The 17,310-nt window shown below is 42.4% G+C and overlaps 1 protein-coding gene across 1 annotated transcript in view; it reads right to left on the minus strand.

Annotated features, from left to right (window-relative positions):
* BMPER (BMP binding endothelial regulator) overlaps positions 1-17,310 on the minus strand; it is a 261,662-nt gene that overhangs the window by 106,713 nt on the left and 137,639 nt on the right. The window contains exon 7 of the mRNA XM_055420892.2: positions 5,299-5,398. Within this exon, the coding sequence (XP_055276867.1) occupies positions 5,299-5,398 (100 nt within the window). The remainder of the gene's footprint in view (positions 1-5,298; positions 5,399-17,310) is intronic.

Below are 17,310 nucleotides of genomic sequence, written 5' to 3' on the forward strand. Positions count from 1 at the left end.
TGCTGCCTGAGCTGTATGTTAAAGAATGAGGAAAATTATCCAGAAAGTGGGTGTTGGCAGGGAAGAGGAAGGAGAAGTCAAAATATCCAAAGAAGACTAGGATGAGCAAAAAGAAAAACTAATGAGATAGTATCTCAGTTGAAGAAATGACAAGTTCATTGGCATCAAGGGTGAAGCTAACTCAAAGATCACACAGAGGAAGAATCCAGCTCCACATACCCGGTTCAAACTCCCACAGGCGTCACACCTCTTGCAGAATTACCTTGGTTTTCCCTGATGTAAGGATTTGATTGGTGACCCAAAAGGTGAAAAAAATCAACCCCAAATAAAGAGTGTAATCCAATTTCCTCCTTTCTTTCAGTATTTGAGTTTCTACTCCCTGGAGCACATAAAAATATCTCTGAAATGTTACTTCAATTAAGGACTAAGTTGAGAAGTCAAAGATTAATCATCATGCATAAGATTTATACCCACACTCTTCCTGTAAAAAGATTAAAAGCAATCTCTATTTCTTTGGAGACCAAATGACATGCTGAGGTATCTATAAACACATATGAAATGCTTTTCTTGGAATTAGAATTGTTGGAATTACTGTTAGTAAGTGTCAAGAAAAATGGCATCTTCCCGTTAAGAGTCAACCTCAAAGTTGGGATACAGTATAGATGTAGAATTAAATCATTAGTTTAGTTCTCCCTATAAGAAGCAAACTTGCCTCAAAAGATGATTGTGATAATTTTAACTTGGGTCCCACATACAGACTCCCAGGTGACCTTGAGCTTGATTTCTCCAGGCCTGACTTAGTTCACTTGTCATAAAATGATATCAAAATGCCTCCTCCCTATAACACATTACCATCTCTAACTACAATGTCAGTGCTAAAGTATACCGTTCCGTTCCATCGCTCAGTCGTGTCCGACTCTAGGCGACCCCGTGGACTGTAGCCTATCAGGCTTCTCCATCCATGGGATTCTCCAGGCAAGAATACTGGAGTGGGTTACCGTTTCCTTCTCCAGGGGATCTTCCCGACCCAGGGATCGAACCCTGGTCTCCCGTATTGGAGGCAGACGCTTTAACCTCTGAGCCACCAGGGAAGCCCAGACTTAGAACCTGAGTATACACAGAAGAATGCCTGTTTCAGTTGGGATATTGCTAATTGTTAGTTGCACAGACAGTCATTATGCTAAATTTTATCTAACCATAAAAAAGTTTTTGAAAGTATACCATCAAAAAATTTTCTATGGTTAGATAAAATTTAGCATAATGACTGTATGTGCACCTAACAGCAATATCCCAACTGAAACAGGCATTCTTCTGTGTATACTCAGGTTCTAAGTCTTTTGAAGTTTGTAAAAATTTACAGATTAAATCAGAGGATTACCTGAAAAATACAGAATTCATCTTTTCTCTAGGTCTTCCTCTAGGTAACTCCCAAGGGTTGTCTGAAGCATCAGAAATCTGTGTGCAGGCCACCCACCCCATCAGAATTACACCTGTCATATCACACCTTGATTTAGGACACTCTATAAAGTATAAGAAACACCCCTAAGCAGATATGTTTTTAAAATTTACTACAAAAATGATGGTGACATTATTTTTCACTGCTTTAAACACTGTCCTCTATATTATGCCATCAAAGATATAGTTCTGTCCTTTAAGAATTAAAAATAGCCTTGCTTCAATTGAGTATTTGTTTCAAATTGTGATAACATGGTTTGCCTTGTCATGTCTTTTATTATATATATTATTATATTATTATAGTTAGACTGGTAGATTGATACCTCAGTAGACTACTGAACAAAAAAGGCTTGAGTTTAATCTCCCTGCACAAATATGACCAATGGCAGAGAAGTATTATCATTATTAGAGGTGGTATAATTCAGAAAGGCTTCCCAGGTGGCACAGTGGTAAAGAATCCACCTGCCAATTCAGGAGATGTGGGCTCAATTCCTGGGTCAGGAAGATCCCCTGGAGAAGGAAATGGCAACCCACTCCAGTATTCTTGCTTGGAGAATCCACATGAACAGAGGCGCCTTATGGGCTGCAGTCCATGGGGTCGCAAAGAATCAGACACAACTGAGCAACTGAGCACACAGCACATATAATTCAAATATGATCGTGGGCCATGTGACTCTAAGAGGTGCATCGGGTGCTCTATATAAACTTGTGATGAGACTGTCATTGAAAATGAGAAAAGAGAGGAAAACAGTGCAAAAGGCAGGGGTATGTCATGTGAATGAATCCTGCTGAAGGGAAAATTGAACAGCAAATCAGTGTCCAAAAATCCAAAAGTCTAATTAGTCTAAAATTTCAGCATCTACTAAGCATTGCTCTGTCCCCCCGCTCCTTTTTTTTTCCTGTCTTCTGTTGTGTGGGTATGTTTCTTTCTACTGTCAAAGAACATACAATCTTACCTAAATCCCAAAATCCTCATGGCTCAAAATAAGATAAAACATTCAAAAGAATTGTTCAGAGACTCCATGTATAGCATAATCTAAGCCATTTCCACTTTATTCCGCTGGGGCTTAGCCCAGCAGTAAAGGTCTCATTTGGGAGAATAAGGATTTTTTAGTTTCCTAAGACTTGCTGTTCCTTTTGTAGTCCAACTTATGACCACAAACGGACAGAAAAATCTGCATTCAATACAACAGTCATTGTTCATATGAGAATCTGATCTGACTCAGCATATCCAGGATACCAGCTTCAGAGCTTTAATCAAGCCTGCTGCTGCTGCTGCTAAGTCGCTTCCGTTGTGTCCATCTTTGCGACCCCATAGACAGCAGCCCACCAGGCTCCTCCATCCCTGGGATTCTCCAGGCAAAAATACTGGAGTGGGTTGCCATTTCCTTCTCCAATGCATGCATGCATGCTAAGTCGCTTCAGTCATGTCCGAGTCTGGGAGAGCCTATGGACAGCAGCCCACCAGTCTCCTGTCCACAAGATTCTCTAGGCAAGCCTACTTATCTTCAAGTTGAGGCCCCAAGCCACACCTCCTCTGGGACGACTTTCTCACTTAGATGGGGCCCTGTTTCCACCATGACCCACAGCATGATGATTTCAACAACAGTGAACTGGCTACTTCTCTTCCGGGGGCACAAGCACACATGGGCAACCCAAGAAGCACACACATCAGTGGAAATGCCATCGGTCAGTCATGTCTAAACAATCCTCCTTTGTTCTGATAATATCTATGAAATTACTTTAAAAGCAGGTGCGTGTGTGTGTGTGTGTGTGTGTGTGTGTGTGTTTGCGTGTGTGTACACAGAAGGAAGGCAAACATTATTGGATGAAGAGTTAGCAGCAGAATCCTTCAAAGAAGAGAAAGCTGCCTTCATTTAACAAGATACCTTTATTGGCCAATTCAGTTGTAGAAAGACAGACTTCAGGGTATGGCTATGATAAGCTGGGAATGATAAACATAAATCAACAGGTGTTTCGGTTGGAGGAAGCAAAGTATGACAGAAAAGACAGAAGATTCACGGAAAGAGTGTGGACAATAAGGATTGGAGGCTGGAATCCACAGAGAAGAGACAAACAGTGATAGTTTCCTAAAGGCAAAGCAGCTGAGACCCTTTAAGAGCAAAGCGAGCTTAATATTTCCGTTTCTGTTACTCACTGTGCTTCCCTGAAAAGTAATCAGCCTCTTACTGTAAACCTTCAGCGAAATCCCCTGCACAAGCCTTGATTCAATAGCACCAGAGAATGCGAAAAGACAGGGCGGGGAGGTTTTCCCGAAAGGACACAATGATGCTGAAGAAGCAGATGGAGGCGGGAAAGGAAGAGGAACCAAAAAAGGGATGAGAAGGAGGAGGTAAAGAGGAAGAGGCAGGGAACAAATAGAAAAAAGCAGCAGGAGCGAAAACACAAAGCCAGCGGTGACTAGAGAAAATATAAGCCCCCTGCCAAGGATCCCTGCAGACACTGGTGGGGATGCTGGATATTCTATTGCATTCATTTGATGGACCAAGATACTTTTATCTGAATCTTAAACAGTCAAACTCAATCAACTCAATGACCTAAAGGCCACATGGAAGAAGCTGACATATAGATTACGAACAGAAACCAAAGGATTCCGTGCTCTAGAGACCCTCCATCCAGGGTGTTTCTCTTCAGGCAGTAACATGCGTGCTGCTCCCCACGTTACCTGGAAAGCTGAGGAGCAGCAGGTTAAATCGTGGGCTTGGGAATCAGAGACTCAGGTTCAGGAGTCAACTCCGTAGCTCACTAGCCATGCTACCTTCTAGGAATTCTACTTCTTTCTCAGCACAAAACTAATCATGGTACCTATATTAATAATACACATCAGAATTCTATACTTAGCACCTGTATGTCACAGACTCTTGAGAAAATTAAATGAGAAAGAAGTTCCTGAAGTTTTCACATGGTACCTAGGACATAATAATTGCTCAAAAAGGAATAGTTAATCCTCTTTTTTATTGAGTTATTCATTATTCCCTTCCAAACCTCTTGTTTGAGGCACGTTATCCTCCTGCATGTTTTTGCCTCTAAAATAACACTCTATTCCTCCATCTGTTTACTTCATATGCCTTTATTTACTTATTTTTCTTTTTTGGGCATGCTTTGAATCATGTGCGATCTCAGTTCCCTGATCAGAGATTGAACCCTCACACCCTTGCCTCCATCCCCCATCCAACCCCCCACATTGGTAGCACAGAGTCTTAACCACTGGATTGCCAGGGAAGTCCTCACATGCCTTTAAAATACATTCCTCCTAAATGTCAGTTTCTCAATGTTGTCCTCCCCACAAAAATATATTTCTACTAATCAAATGTCCAATTAAAGATGGTTTCCTCAGTACCATTCTCCCCATAAGAGGCTATTATCCCAGGGTTCCTGGTATACCAGGTTTACAACTACAGGGGAAGATAAAAGAAAAGAAAGTTCTGGGGCGGCTCAGAAGTGAGATAAACCCTTGTACACACCTTGGTGCTGGTTTAGTCTCTCAGCTGTGCCCAACTCTTGCAACCCCATGGTCTCATAGCCCGCCAGGCTCCTCTGTCCATGGGATTTCTGAGGCGAGAATACTGGAGAGGGTTGCCATTTCCTCCTCCAGGGGATCTTCCTGACCCAGGTATCAAACCCAGGTCTCCTGCATTGCAGGTGGATTTGTTACCTACTGAGCCACCACACCTTACACTCAGGTAATCAGAAGAAGGTGTTGTCTCTAGGAAGCCATGAAACAGCACAACTTGAGAACCTCAAGACAACAAAGTGGACGACTCTCAACAGAAACTCCCAGAATAAATTACATTGTTCTTTGACCTGAAAACAATCACTCACCCAAACATTTGGGGCAGCACTGTCCTGGGGGAATGTGGCTAAGGTGCTGAGGACAGGAGAGAATGGGACAGACTTCTCTCGCGCACTGTGTCCTGCCTCCCTAAAGAAAAGAGAAGGAGAAAAAAGCACATTTAGAAAAGTACGTGCATATATATAGTGTCTAACCAAACTATCTGGAACAAACCTAGGCCTTTCCTCGGGTTGGTCCCAGGGTGATTGCTCAGACCTGGGCAACTGCCCCTATGCATCCCGTGCTCTTCCCCTTAGATGCCATGAATTGTACCCACGAGAAGACTGCCCCTAAAGCGATGGGTACAGCATCACCTCTCCCCATTCACCGCCACCACCACCTTTCTTTATCTTTTTTCCTTCTTGAAGTGAAAGTGAAAGTCACTCAGACTTGTCAGACTCCTTGCAACCCCATGGACTGTAGCCCACCAGGCTCCTCGGTCCATGACTTTCTCCAGGCAAGAATACTGGAGTGGGTTGCCATGCCCTCCTCCAAGGGGATCTTCCCAACCCAGAGACTGAATCCTGGTCTCCTGCATTACAAGCAGATTCTTTACCGTCTGAGCCACCTGAGCATTTTGGCTCTTAAGACCAAGCAACCCTCTCAGTCTGGCTGAGATTTGAGGCTTTCAGTACTATAACCAGGAAATGTCTCTGGCAAATCCAGACAGGTTGGCCTCTCTTTCCAAGCCCAAGGCAACAAAGCAACTTTGGGGGTTTTACTGAGATGTGTCTTCCTCTTTCAGACCCTCATCTTTCTAGTCCTGCAGTAAAGCTTCCTCCAGGAAGACTTCCCTTTTGGTCACTCCTTAAAGGTGTTGCTAGAACGACTTAGCAAGGCTCAGATTTGAGGAAGTTAGTCAATCTGCTGAAAATGAATACCCTGGAAGCCAACATTCAGAAGAACCATTTCACTGAAGTCACTCAGCTAAACTAATCTGTTTCTATGAATCAAGTAGAAGGTTTATGATGACTGATATTAAAAAGACTTCAGCAGCCTCGGAAAACGTTCTGGAGTCTTCAGATCTTTCACTGTCTCTCATTCTCAACCCTTTCTGGCCTCCAGCAGCCATCACCTCTGACACCCATTCCTTCTGGTCCTCAGTATCCCCCGCTTCTCTGCCCATTAGTATCTCTCGCCCCTCCAAGACGTGAAGATGAGCTTGCCAACTTCCTTTCTCCATGCCTTAGCAGGGATGCCTGTTTTTCCAGCCTCAGCAACTTGTAACTGAATCCCATAAAGCCATGACAAAAAAAAAAAATAGGGCTTTCCAGTCAATTTACATTCAACAGCTTTGCAAGGCTCAAGTGAAAACTATCCGGTGCTGAATTACTATCAAATTTGTGAATAATTCAGTTTTTTTTTCTTTACCAAAAAAAAAAAATCAGTAAATTTGGTAGATCAATCACTAGGCAAATGACATTTCAATGAATTGGCTTCTCTAGGATTTGAGCTGGAAACCAAACTAGTAGAGCCTCAAAAGTACCCGTTGCCTCAAGCCTGGAATTTTTATCTTGAGAGGCCTCAGGAAATAAGCAACTCACGCCTCAAAGAGTCCTGGGCCTCACAAGGGAAAGATTCCCTCATAGCGTTTCCTCACACCTTCTCCAGTACTTTCTGTATTAACACCAGACATTAGCCGTCTGGATCCTATTCATTCCCATCCCAGCACAGCACTGTCACCTGTTGTTTCTGCTTTCCCTTCCTATTCCTGCCATTTTCATTATGCAAGTTTTATTTTTTGCTAGGGACAGATGAAAAGGGTAGAGCATGTTATGTCTTTTTAAATATTTATTATTTTTAAGCCACTTTAAGGTTGGCTTCTTCCCCAAACCAATAGAAAACACACAAAAATACCACAAAAAGTCCTTCTGTGGTTTTTACATTATTTCCAGATCAGTACGAATCACCAAAAATCTCCCAGGAATCCCGAGCTGTTCTCAGTGAGTCTCCTCACTTGACTGTATAATCCTGGACCCTGGCCCTTCACCTTTCAGACTTCATCTTTACATTCAACAGCTTTGCAAGGCTCAAGTGAAAACTATCCGGTGCAATATGAATTACTATCAAATTTGTGAATAATTCAGTTTAAATCAGTAAATTTGGTAGATCAATCACTAAGCAAATGACATTTCAATGAATTGGCTTCTCTAGGATTTGAGCTGGAAACCAAACTAGTAGACCCTCAAAAGTACCTGTTGCCTCAAGCCTTCAGACTTCAGAGGCGCATAACCTGAGTCTTGGTCACACTCTGAGGTATGCCCTGGCTTATACATAAACCACAAAAGTAAAATCAAGAGGGAGGCAGAAGGCCCTCCTTAGCTTTTAACTTCCTCAAATCTCGAAGCCTTGGGCTACACAAGGTTGCCTGGATGTCGGCTTCTCTTAGGTGCACAGAGAATGTATTCTTTTCATCAATATTCTCTGTTCTTGTTGGATCAGCATCTAGTTTTCAAGCATATTTTAAAATTAAAATTTAAGAAAAATATTGCATAGTTGCATGGCCGTTAACTTGTCCAACACACTGGAAAGCTGGCCAGAGACTGTGTGCACTCCAGTAATTTTCCTTACAATAAGGTCAAAGAGTGAATTTTGCATACATAAGACAACTGCAGTTTGTGTCTCCCAAGAGTCCCTTAAAGTAACTTGAACTCCAATTTAAGTTTGCTGCTTTGGTCAGGTTTTATTTTGTTTGGGTTGCAGAATTGTGGCATAGCCCAAGTCCCGAGGCTGCATTCCAATTAATACCTCCAAAGAAAGTCCCAGGCCCTTTCAGCTCACAACCTGCTTCTATGATTTCAACTCAGCAGGGACTCTGGCTAAACTATAAGCCAGGGCTTTGCCGTAAACTAAGAAAGTTAAAAAAGCAGAAGCAAACATTTCTGGTTCTAAAAGTGCACTAATTCCTACTGTAATTACACTAAATAGACTCTATCAGATTATCACCATCGCTTTCTAATTAACTTACCTGCCTCAGCTTTCTTTCCACAAGTCCATCCTGCAAGGTTCAATATCTCAAGACTCTTATCCAGCATCCATAACTGTTTCATTATTTGAGCTAAGATTTATTCAAGGCTTACCATATGTTGGGATTACTAGCAGTGAATATAACACACCAAAAAATCATTCTTTATAGAGTATGTCCACATGTTAAGGTGGAGGATGACTTAACCATAACATTCAGGAGAAAGTTCAACCCACTCAAGCTAAAAGTCCATGTAAAAATGACTAGGTGCCCAGTAGAATCTTTTTTTTCCTCCTGACACAGAGCCAATCTGTATTTCCCAGTTTCCCTTACTGTTAGGGGTGGCCAGTGGGAGGTAGACAGAAATCTCTCACACTGAAGAAGGCTGAACGCTGAAGAACTGATGTTTTTAAACTGAGGTGTTGGAGAAGACTCTTGAGAGTCCCTTGAATTTCAAGGAGATCAAACCAGTCAATCCTAAAGGAACTCAATCCTGAATATTCATTAGAAAGACTGATGCTGATACTGAAGCTCCAATACGTTGGCCTCCTGATGGAAAGAGCCGACTCATTGGAAAAGACCCTGACCCTGGGAAAGATTGAAAGCAGAAGAAAGGGACGACAGAGGATGAGATGATTGGATGGCATCACTGACTCAATGGACATGAGTTTGAGCAAACTCCAGGAGACGGTGAAGGACAGGGAGGCCTGGTGTGCTGCAGTTCATGGGTTCACAGAGTCAGACACAGCTGAGTGATAGAACAACAAGGTACCATGCTCTCAAGAATTTTGCAATAACATGGAAGAGCCTGATTCCCTGAGTCACCATATGGAAGCCTACCCACTAAACACCTGCAAGGAACTGTTAAATGAGAAAGAAATAAATTTTATCACGTTAACACTTGGATGCATCAGTTCTTTATTACCCCAGTGAAGCAACTTTGTCAAGATACCCCCTAATCTTTTCTCCAATCTCCTTTCCTTCCAACACTGACACAGAGAGGGGATTCCAGTGTATCTTATTTCCTGTTCCCATATATATCTTACGTCTTCTCTCTTCTTCATACATGCATCATTCCCTTCTGCCCCCATCACTGACCCCTATGGAAATCCAGGTTTCACTCAGGTCTATTTCAAGCCTCTTCTCTTCTCTTCTCAGTTCAGTTCAGTCACTCAGTTGTGTCCGACTCTTCGCGACCCCATGAATCACAGCACACCAGGCCTCCCTATCCATCACCAACTCCCGGAGTTCACTCAAACTCATGTCCATCGAGTCAGTGATGCCATCCAGCCATCTCATTCTCTGTCGTCCCCTTCTCCTCCCGCCCCCAATCCCTCCCAGCATCAGAGTCTTTTCCAATGAGTCAACTCTTCTCATGAGGTGGCCAAAGTATTGCAGTTTCAGCTTTAGCATCAGTCCTTCCAGTGAACACCCAGGACTGATCTCCTTGAGGATGGACTGGTTGGATCTCCTTGCATTCCAAGGGACTCTCAAGAATCTTCTCCAACACCACGGTTCAAAAGTATCAGTTCTTCAGCAATCAGCTTTCTTCACAGTCCAACTCTCACTCTTCTAGACCCTTTCAATTCCCAACAACCTCCTCTGTAATCCTGTATCTTTTCTTTTCTCATCTGTACCCCTGGTACTTTTGACACACACATAAACATTTAACCCTGACAGACAACACTGGTTTTGCCTCTAAGCTATACTATGGTATGGGCAAGAACCAGTCCTCTGAGCCTAATATCCTTCATCAGTCTCAAGGAAACACCCCAGTAAAGATCCAATGAATGAAAGGAAGAACCATCACACATAATGGGCTCCAGAATCCAGGTAAATTTTTCAGAGCACTTCAACTACAAGATGCTGATGAGACGGATGGCAGAGTTCAGGGCTGTCTGCATCCCCTTACCTTTGTGTCTCCTTGGGTTTTGCATAATTTGGGTACCAACTAAATGTTTGTTAGTGCCAATATTTCAAAAAGCATCCCTCAACTTCAATTTTTAAAGATGGTATGAGTCCTAGTATCCATGTATTTTGTCTAATGTTTGAAAATGTCTAAATGGTCAAAATGCGTAGGGATTAATGACTGTATTCCCATTTGATCAACAAGAAAAGCTAGGAACATCCATGATACTGGAGAGTTACGGTTTCTACCATTTGCCCATTCCTTGAAAAGGTAAACTTGTCCTTTAGAGGTGATCCTTTGTTTCTATTGCCTATGCAAGTGCTTCTCCAAAAGTAGTCGTTTTAAAAAGAAAGACATGGAACTTATCCCAGGTCTGTTTTCTTTTAGTTGATTTAGTCAAGAACACAATTACTTTGTGTCAAAGTTTACCCTAAAGCAACAGTTTTGTTGCATAATTTTTTTTAAAAAGTATCTTCCTGAATATAGTAATGAGCGCAAGATGATAAAACCATAGCCATGTGCATGCGGGATGCTTCTCCCATCCCTGAGGTCTGCTGGGAATTGGGGGCTGGAAACTGTTCTGTAGCACTCATTCCTTGACCAGGAAACAGATCGCGGCCACCTAACAGGAGGTGGGAAGCACAGTAGTGCATTTTTAACCAGTTAAGACCAGTCAGCTACACACAACCACATTTGAGAGAGATTCTTTTTGTTGTTTTGAGAGTAATTTTTTTTTTAAACAATATTCAACTCTGAAGAAAATAGACTTCTCCATTGATTCTAGATGGAGGTGAGAACGAGGGAAGAGGAAAAACTGAAGGAGCTAGTGTAAGGAAAAAGTAAATCATGGGTACAAAGAGCTCACGTGTGACTCACAATTTTTACATCACAACAACCAGTGGTATAAAGCAAATCTGGGAACAGAGCACCAAATCTGAATTACAAATTGGTTAAAAAACTTCCCCCAAAGAAATGGGTATCTTTATCCATGTCTCTCTTCAACCTGGAAATTTATTTTTATAAAGTTCGGAGCATGACAGCTACTTCAGGGCTGAAGGACTTAGTACTTGGCTTCCCCTGTTCTTGGCCAGTGTGGAATCAAAAATCAACACAGAAGAGAGGCAGCAGGTGAGCTGTGAGGCTGAGGGAAGGAAGGAGAGTGGACAAAAGCAGAGATGCCACCTGCTTCCCTGGTGGCTCAGGCGGTAAAGAATCTGCCTGCAGTGCAGGAGACTTGGATTCGATGCCTGGGTTGGGAAGATCCCCTGGAGAAGGAACCAGCAACCCACTCCAGTATTTTTGCCTGGAGAATTCCATGGACTTAGGAGCCTGGCAGGCTACAGTCCGTGGGGTTGCAAAGAGGTGGACACGACTGAGCAACTTTTACTTTCACAGGCCCACTAGAATGGGCAAGAGAAAGGTATATATGAATGCACACACACATACACATATACACACACAATACACTGGCATATATGTTTATATTACATGCTATAAAATCCCATGGACAGAGGAGCCTGACAGGTTATATATATGTATAGTCCATAGGGTCGTAAAGAGTTGGAGTCGATTGAGTGACTAAACCACTACCACCACATGCTAAAATAATTTGTGGGTGTGTGTACGTGTGTGTGTACATGTGTGTGTTTGTGAGACTCAACACTAGCCTAGGGCTTTTCAACTTTGACATTATTGATGTTTTAAGTCTTTGCTTCAGGGGGCCATCATATGCATCGTAGAATGTTTAGCAGCATCCCTGGTCTCTGTTCACTAGATGCCAGTATCCCCCTTCATCCCCTGGTTGCAATAAACAGGAATGTCTCCAGACACTGCCAAATGATGCTGGGGTACAAAATCAATTCAAGCTGAGAACTACTACACTAGACCAATGTTTTCTCCAGCCACAATCCAGGAACCTGCATTTTTGATAACTTTCCCAGCCAACTTGTATGCTGCTGTCCAAGGCACCACACTTTGCAGATGCCTCACTAACAGGAGTTTCCATCAAGTGGGGATTAAGTCATAATTATCTTGTGAGTTCATCACAGCTAGCGCACATCATAGCTTATAGCATGTGATTAAGACGTGTGTTCTGAATGATGGAGAACATTTTTTAGGTTGAAGAGTTCTCTGAGAGAAGAATCAGGCCCCATTTCACCTCAGTGGCTAGAGGCTACTTTTACTCATGCTGATGGAAAGGACGGCAGGAATGGGTGACTGAGGTTGATGGAGTTGAATTACGCTTCTCTGAGGCATCTCTGCTGAGTCCAACTCGGGCTTTATCATCACCATCTGTATGGATCCTGGAGACTTTCTTCCCCAAGAATCTGAACATAATGCTATGCATGGGTTTTTGTTTTCAAGTTATAAAATAAAACTCAACTTCACACACAGAGAGTCAAAGGTATGTCTGCAAAGTTTGGCCACAGTACTTATTTTGTCCCATGAAAATCTTGAGCAAACAATGACCTCTGAGAAGTATCCACTGGGCTGATAAAAACAAAACCTTTTTCTTTCTTCACTGCCTATTCAGAAAATCAAGGCCTGCCTTAAGAATCAAGCCTGAACCAAATTCCTTTCATTTTTCCCATCAATTAATGTTTCCAAGTCCAGTCGTACTGTTGCTCATATTATTGTTTTGGTTTCCTATTGCTGATCTAACAAATTATCACACAGCCTTGGTTTCTTAAAATAACACACATTTATTATCTTACAGTTCTGGAGATTAGAAGTCTGAAATCAATTTCACTGGGCTAAAATCAAAGTGTCGGCAGGGCTGTGTTCCTTCTAAAGATTCCCAGGAGGAATCTGTTTCTTTGTCTCTTCCAACTTCAAGGTTCCTGGTCTTCTTTCTCCGTCATCAAAACCATCATTAGTGTCTTCAAATCTCTCTCTGAACCTGGCCCTTGCTTCCATCATCATGTCTCCTCTAACTCTGACCCTTCCACTTTCCCATTTTAAGGACTCTTGAAAAAAGGGCCCATCCAGATAATCCAGGATAATCTCTCCATTTCAACATCATTTTGTTGTTGTTTAGTCGCTCGGTTGTGTCCGACTTTTTGTGACCCCATGGACTACAGCACACCAGGCTTCCCGGTCCTTCACTATCTCCCACAGTTTTCTCAAACTCATGTCCATTTAGTCGATGAGGCCACCCAACCATCTCATCCTTTGTCACCCCCTTCTCCTTCTGCCCTCAACCCTTCCCAGCATCAGGGTCTTTTCCAATGAGTCGACTCTTCGCAACAGATGGCCAAAGTATTGGAGCTTCAGTTTCAGCATCAGTCCTCTCAATGAATATTCAGGGTTGTTTCCTTTAGGATTGACTGGTTGGATCTCCTTGCTGTCCAAGGAACTTTCAAGAGTCTTCTCCAACCCCACGATTCAAAAGTATCAATTCTTGGTGCTCAGCCTTCTTTATGGTCCGGCTCTTACATCTGTACATGACTACTGGAAACATCTTTAACTGAAATCATATCTGCAAAGTTACTTTTGCCATATAAGGCGACAGTTACAGGTTTGGGGGATTAGGATGTGAACATCTCGATGGTCAGAGAGCACATTATTATGCCTACCAAAGTTATTATTAAAGAAATGACATTTCATTTCACTGTGTAGCACCAGATGCAATGTTTCAGCTCTAATGTCAATAAAACGCACAAAAACCTTCCTATCAGCTTTTCCCTCCCTGAACAAGCTAGTTTTTCCCGTGTTTTACAAAAAAGGAGAAGACAGCCAGGAACTTCTGTTTGAATCCTGGTTATATGGTACTGAACTGAACAAGTTCCTCACTTCCCATTTGCTCCTCTCCCTCTGTTCATCTCTAGTTATTTCATTCTACCTTTTAGAAGGTGAACACTCCATTCAGACAATCTGAGTTTCTCAGCTTGCTCACTCTCTTCTTATTGTCACACGCCAATCATCGGTGCTGATGGACATCTTCAGGAACATTTTGGATGTTAAGCAAGGAGGAAATCATCCTGTCTGCAACAGGTCTCTTCAGGGCCCCTATATTTAAGTTCCCACCAAGTTGTACAATTTGTCACCCTCTGGCCCTTGACAATAAGCCCTGCAGGGACTTCAGTGTCCTCTGATGGTCAGACAGATGATCCCCAGAGAGTCTGATTGTATTCATCATGTTCAGAAATACCTGCAGGAGATTTCTGAAACTGAAGGCCAGTGTGGGGGTGCAGGTGGGGGCGGGGTTGGGGTTGTATGGTACCACAACCAGGCCTCCCCTGTTGCCAGCTCTAGGCTTATTATCAGCAGCTGCCTGGCTCCAGGTTCAGCCTAGCTACAGAGACAAAAGTGGACTTCAAGCTCACGTGGAGGCAGGGCCAAAGGTCATAATTTTGTGAAACAAATATTAGAGTCATAAATAAATAGGTGATGTAAATGTGTTGATTCTTTTCACTAACACCATTTTAAAAGAGGGTTTCCATTATGTGTTTGCTTAAGCCTCATATCCAAAGGTAAAAATTCATCTGTCTTTCTCTGAGTCCTGGTTCTTGTCACTTAGCTGAATCGCAGGGTTTGTTTGTTTTTTCCTTAACGTTTCTGCTTTGAAAAAGAAAATTTCAAATTTCTTCCTCCTCCCCAAACCCAGCTTTCCCCACAGGCAGACACACAAATCACTGATAACAACTGGGATACTGTTTGAGGCAAATTCCAACTGGTTGGAAGTTTCCACAAATATTTTATTCCCCGTCTTTGTCCATTTTAGAAACAGAAAGATAAGACTACCCTTGAGGACCAACCTCCAATGCGATCTTTGAGCAAATGCCCTGCAACCCGAGGGATAAAAAAGCTCTGGGAATCAGAACAGATCTGCCAGCCCAGTTCATTTGGTGTCTGCAGATGGGAGCTGAGGGCTGAGGGATGACTGGAGCATAAGCAGTAACCTGCCCTGAAGGATGTGACACATCTTTCCAAGGCTCACTGAACAAACAGGTAGGACTTGCCGATAAGGGCCCTGAGAATCTGGCCTTGCTGGCAAGCATGGGGGGGTTCCCTCTCTGAAACAATTAACAAATAAACAAACAAATCCACAGGAGACCATCCTCCTGATGTTTCAGATTCCCAGACACCTTCCAGACCACCCCGGTAGGACGTTTTTCAACTGCCGTCCTGAAAAAAAAAAAAGTAAAGAAAACGAGCCCTTTTCCTTTTCTTGCCATTTTTATCAAAGTTCAACCTTTCATCATCATGTAAGTAGTCAAAGCTGTTACAAGCCTACCGCTGACACATCAAACGCTTTATCTACAGTCTGGCCCACTTCCAGGGAGATGAAAAGACCGATCATTCAGAACTCACACCTCCTGTGAGTTATGAGCCATTCCTGAAAGGAAGGAAATAACACCATTGTGCAGGAGTAAGGGCATTTTTCATGTTCCCCAGGCTGTCTGCACTGCAGCAAAGCTGGTTATGCGCTAAGGAGGAAGCCAAACGAAAGCCTTTGACTGGAGGCAAGTGTCTCTAGAAATACTGTCCCACGGTATGCTGATGGACTGCTCTTCTCAAACCTTTCTGTTGACCTTTAAGTTTTGATACCAGAAGTAGTTTATGTAATATATCACATGCTTCATATTGTTTTATTTTGCTTCCACAGTCTTTCATTTGGATTTATTATTTGCCCAAACTGGGTTGAGAGTTCACTAAGGATAGAAGCTAGGTTAATCTTCCTTTTGTCTTCCTCAAGTGCTTCTCTCCTCCCAGCTCCACAGCTAGACCACAGTAACATCAGAAGTGCTTGGTTTTCAGTTACACACCTACTTGTACAGTTGTCAGTTAAAACTGGAATAATTCAAAAATGTTTGTGCTCCAGTAACGTTTCCTAAGGTCTAAAAATATCTGTTGCCTTAAAATGAATTAGTCTTAATGAAGATATATCTGGATCCCTTTATAGTATTGACAAAATTGCACTTAGAAGTCTTTGAGATTTTTCATAAATATAATATACCCGAAAACACTACAGAAAAAAGATTACATTTAAACTTAAATTTCTGAGTTGATGAGTCACAGCATTTTGGCTTTTGTTCATCTCTGCAACAAACATTTGAGTTTCTATATGTTAGACACTGTGATCTTTAAATGAAAAATTTCAAAATTTCCACTCAGTATACATGACTACGTACAGTTCTCTACTTTGTATCAAGTGACAATTCCCTAAAATTCTAATAAAATCTAAAACGCTGTAAATATAATACCCACAGAGTCCTATAAACACTCTAGCCTCTATTGAGGTACACTGTCCAGAGAAACTAGAGGGTTCCAGCACTATTCATTCAAACTAGTGATGCCTGTGGGTATTGGTCTTGTCAACTGATTCTAAGTTTGTGTTTTAAGACAATCAGGATGTAACCCAATCTTGGCAAGCTCTTGGGATGATCATAATCTAGGCCCAATATGATCAAAGGAAAAGAAATGTAGAGGCTGTTGGAAATAGTTGTGATGAGGGGCTCCTAGCTTGAGCCAAAGCTCGCATTCTGACAAGTCTGGGCAACTCCAGTGAAGAAGAGAAGTGACCCTGTTTGTCTTCTTGTGACAGCAAACTCTATCCTAAGGGAAGAAGAGATGCAGCACAACAGAATCCCCTAGTTACTGAGTCTAGTTACAAAAGGAAGGAATTATTGTGAATTTAAGTTGGCATCTGTCATTCAAGCTATCCCAAGTCCAGTTCCTGCCATGGATGCCCATGTTGGTCCTGAGGAAGAAAGGTGCTGAAAGTAAAGCTGAAAAGAACTGTGAAATATTCAAGTACAGGCCCACTGATTTGGGATTTCTATAATTGAGTAAACCATATGGAAAGGAAAATTCAGATGACACTGCTGGTGATCAGAGGTCTCCATGATATCAGTGGCAATGTGCAGTCAAACAGGATGGATGCAGTAGCCATGGCAGGCTGAGAACCAGAGTGACTGGGAAAATGGGGGGAACAGATGGGACAATGGCAGACAGACATGAGACACGATGGAATCTTGTCCAGTGCAGAAAAGAGATATTTCCTCTATCATAAACTCTTTTTAGGAAGACTAGGCATCCACCTAGGAAGATGATCACCATTGGCAATACCTACTATAAAATAGTACCTGTGGACAAAGCATACGTATATTCTCTGGCAAATGGACT

Source organism: Moschus berezovskii, chromosome 3 (assembly GCF_049115385.1).
Source record: "Moschus berezovskii isolate FMDL1 chromosome 3, NW_MosBer_1.0, whole genome shotgun sequence".
Lineage (NCBI taxonomy): Eukaryota > Metazoa > Chordata > Mammalia > Artiodactyla > Moschidae > Moschus > Moschus berezovskii.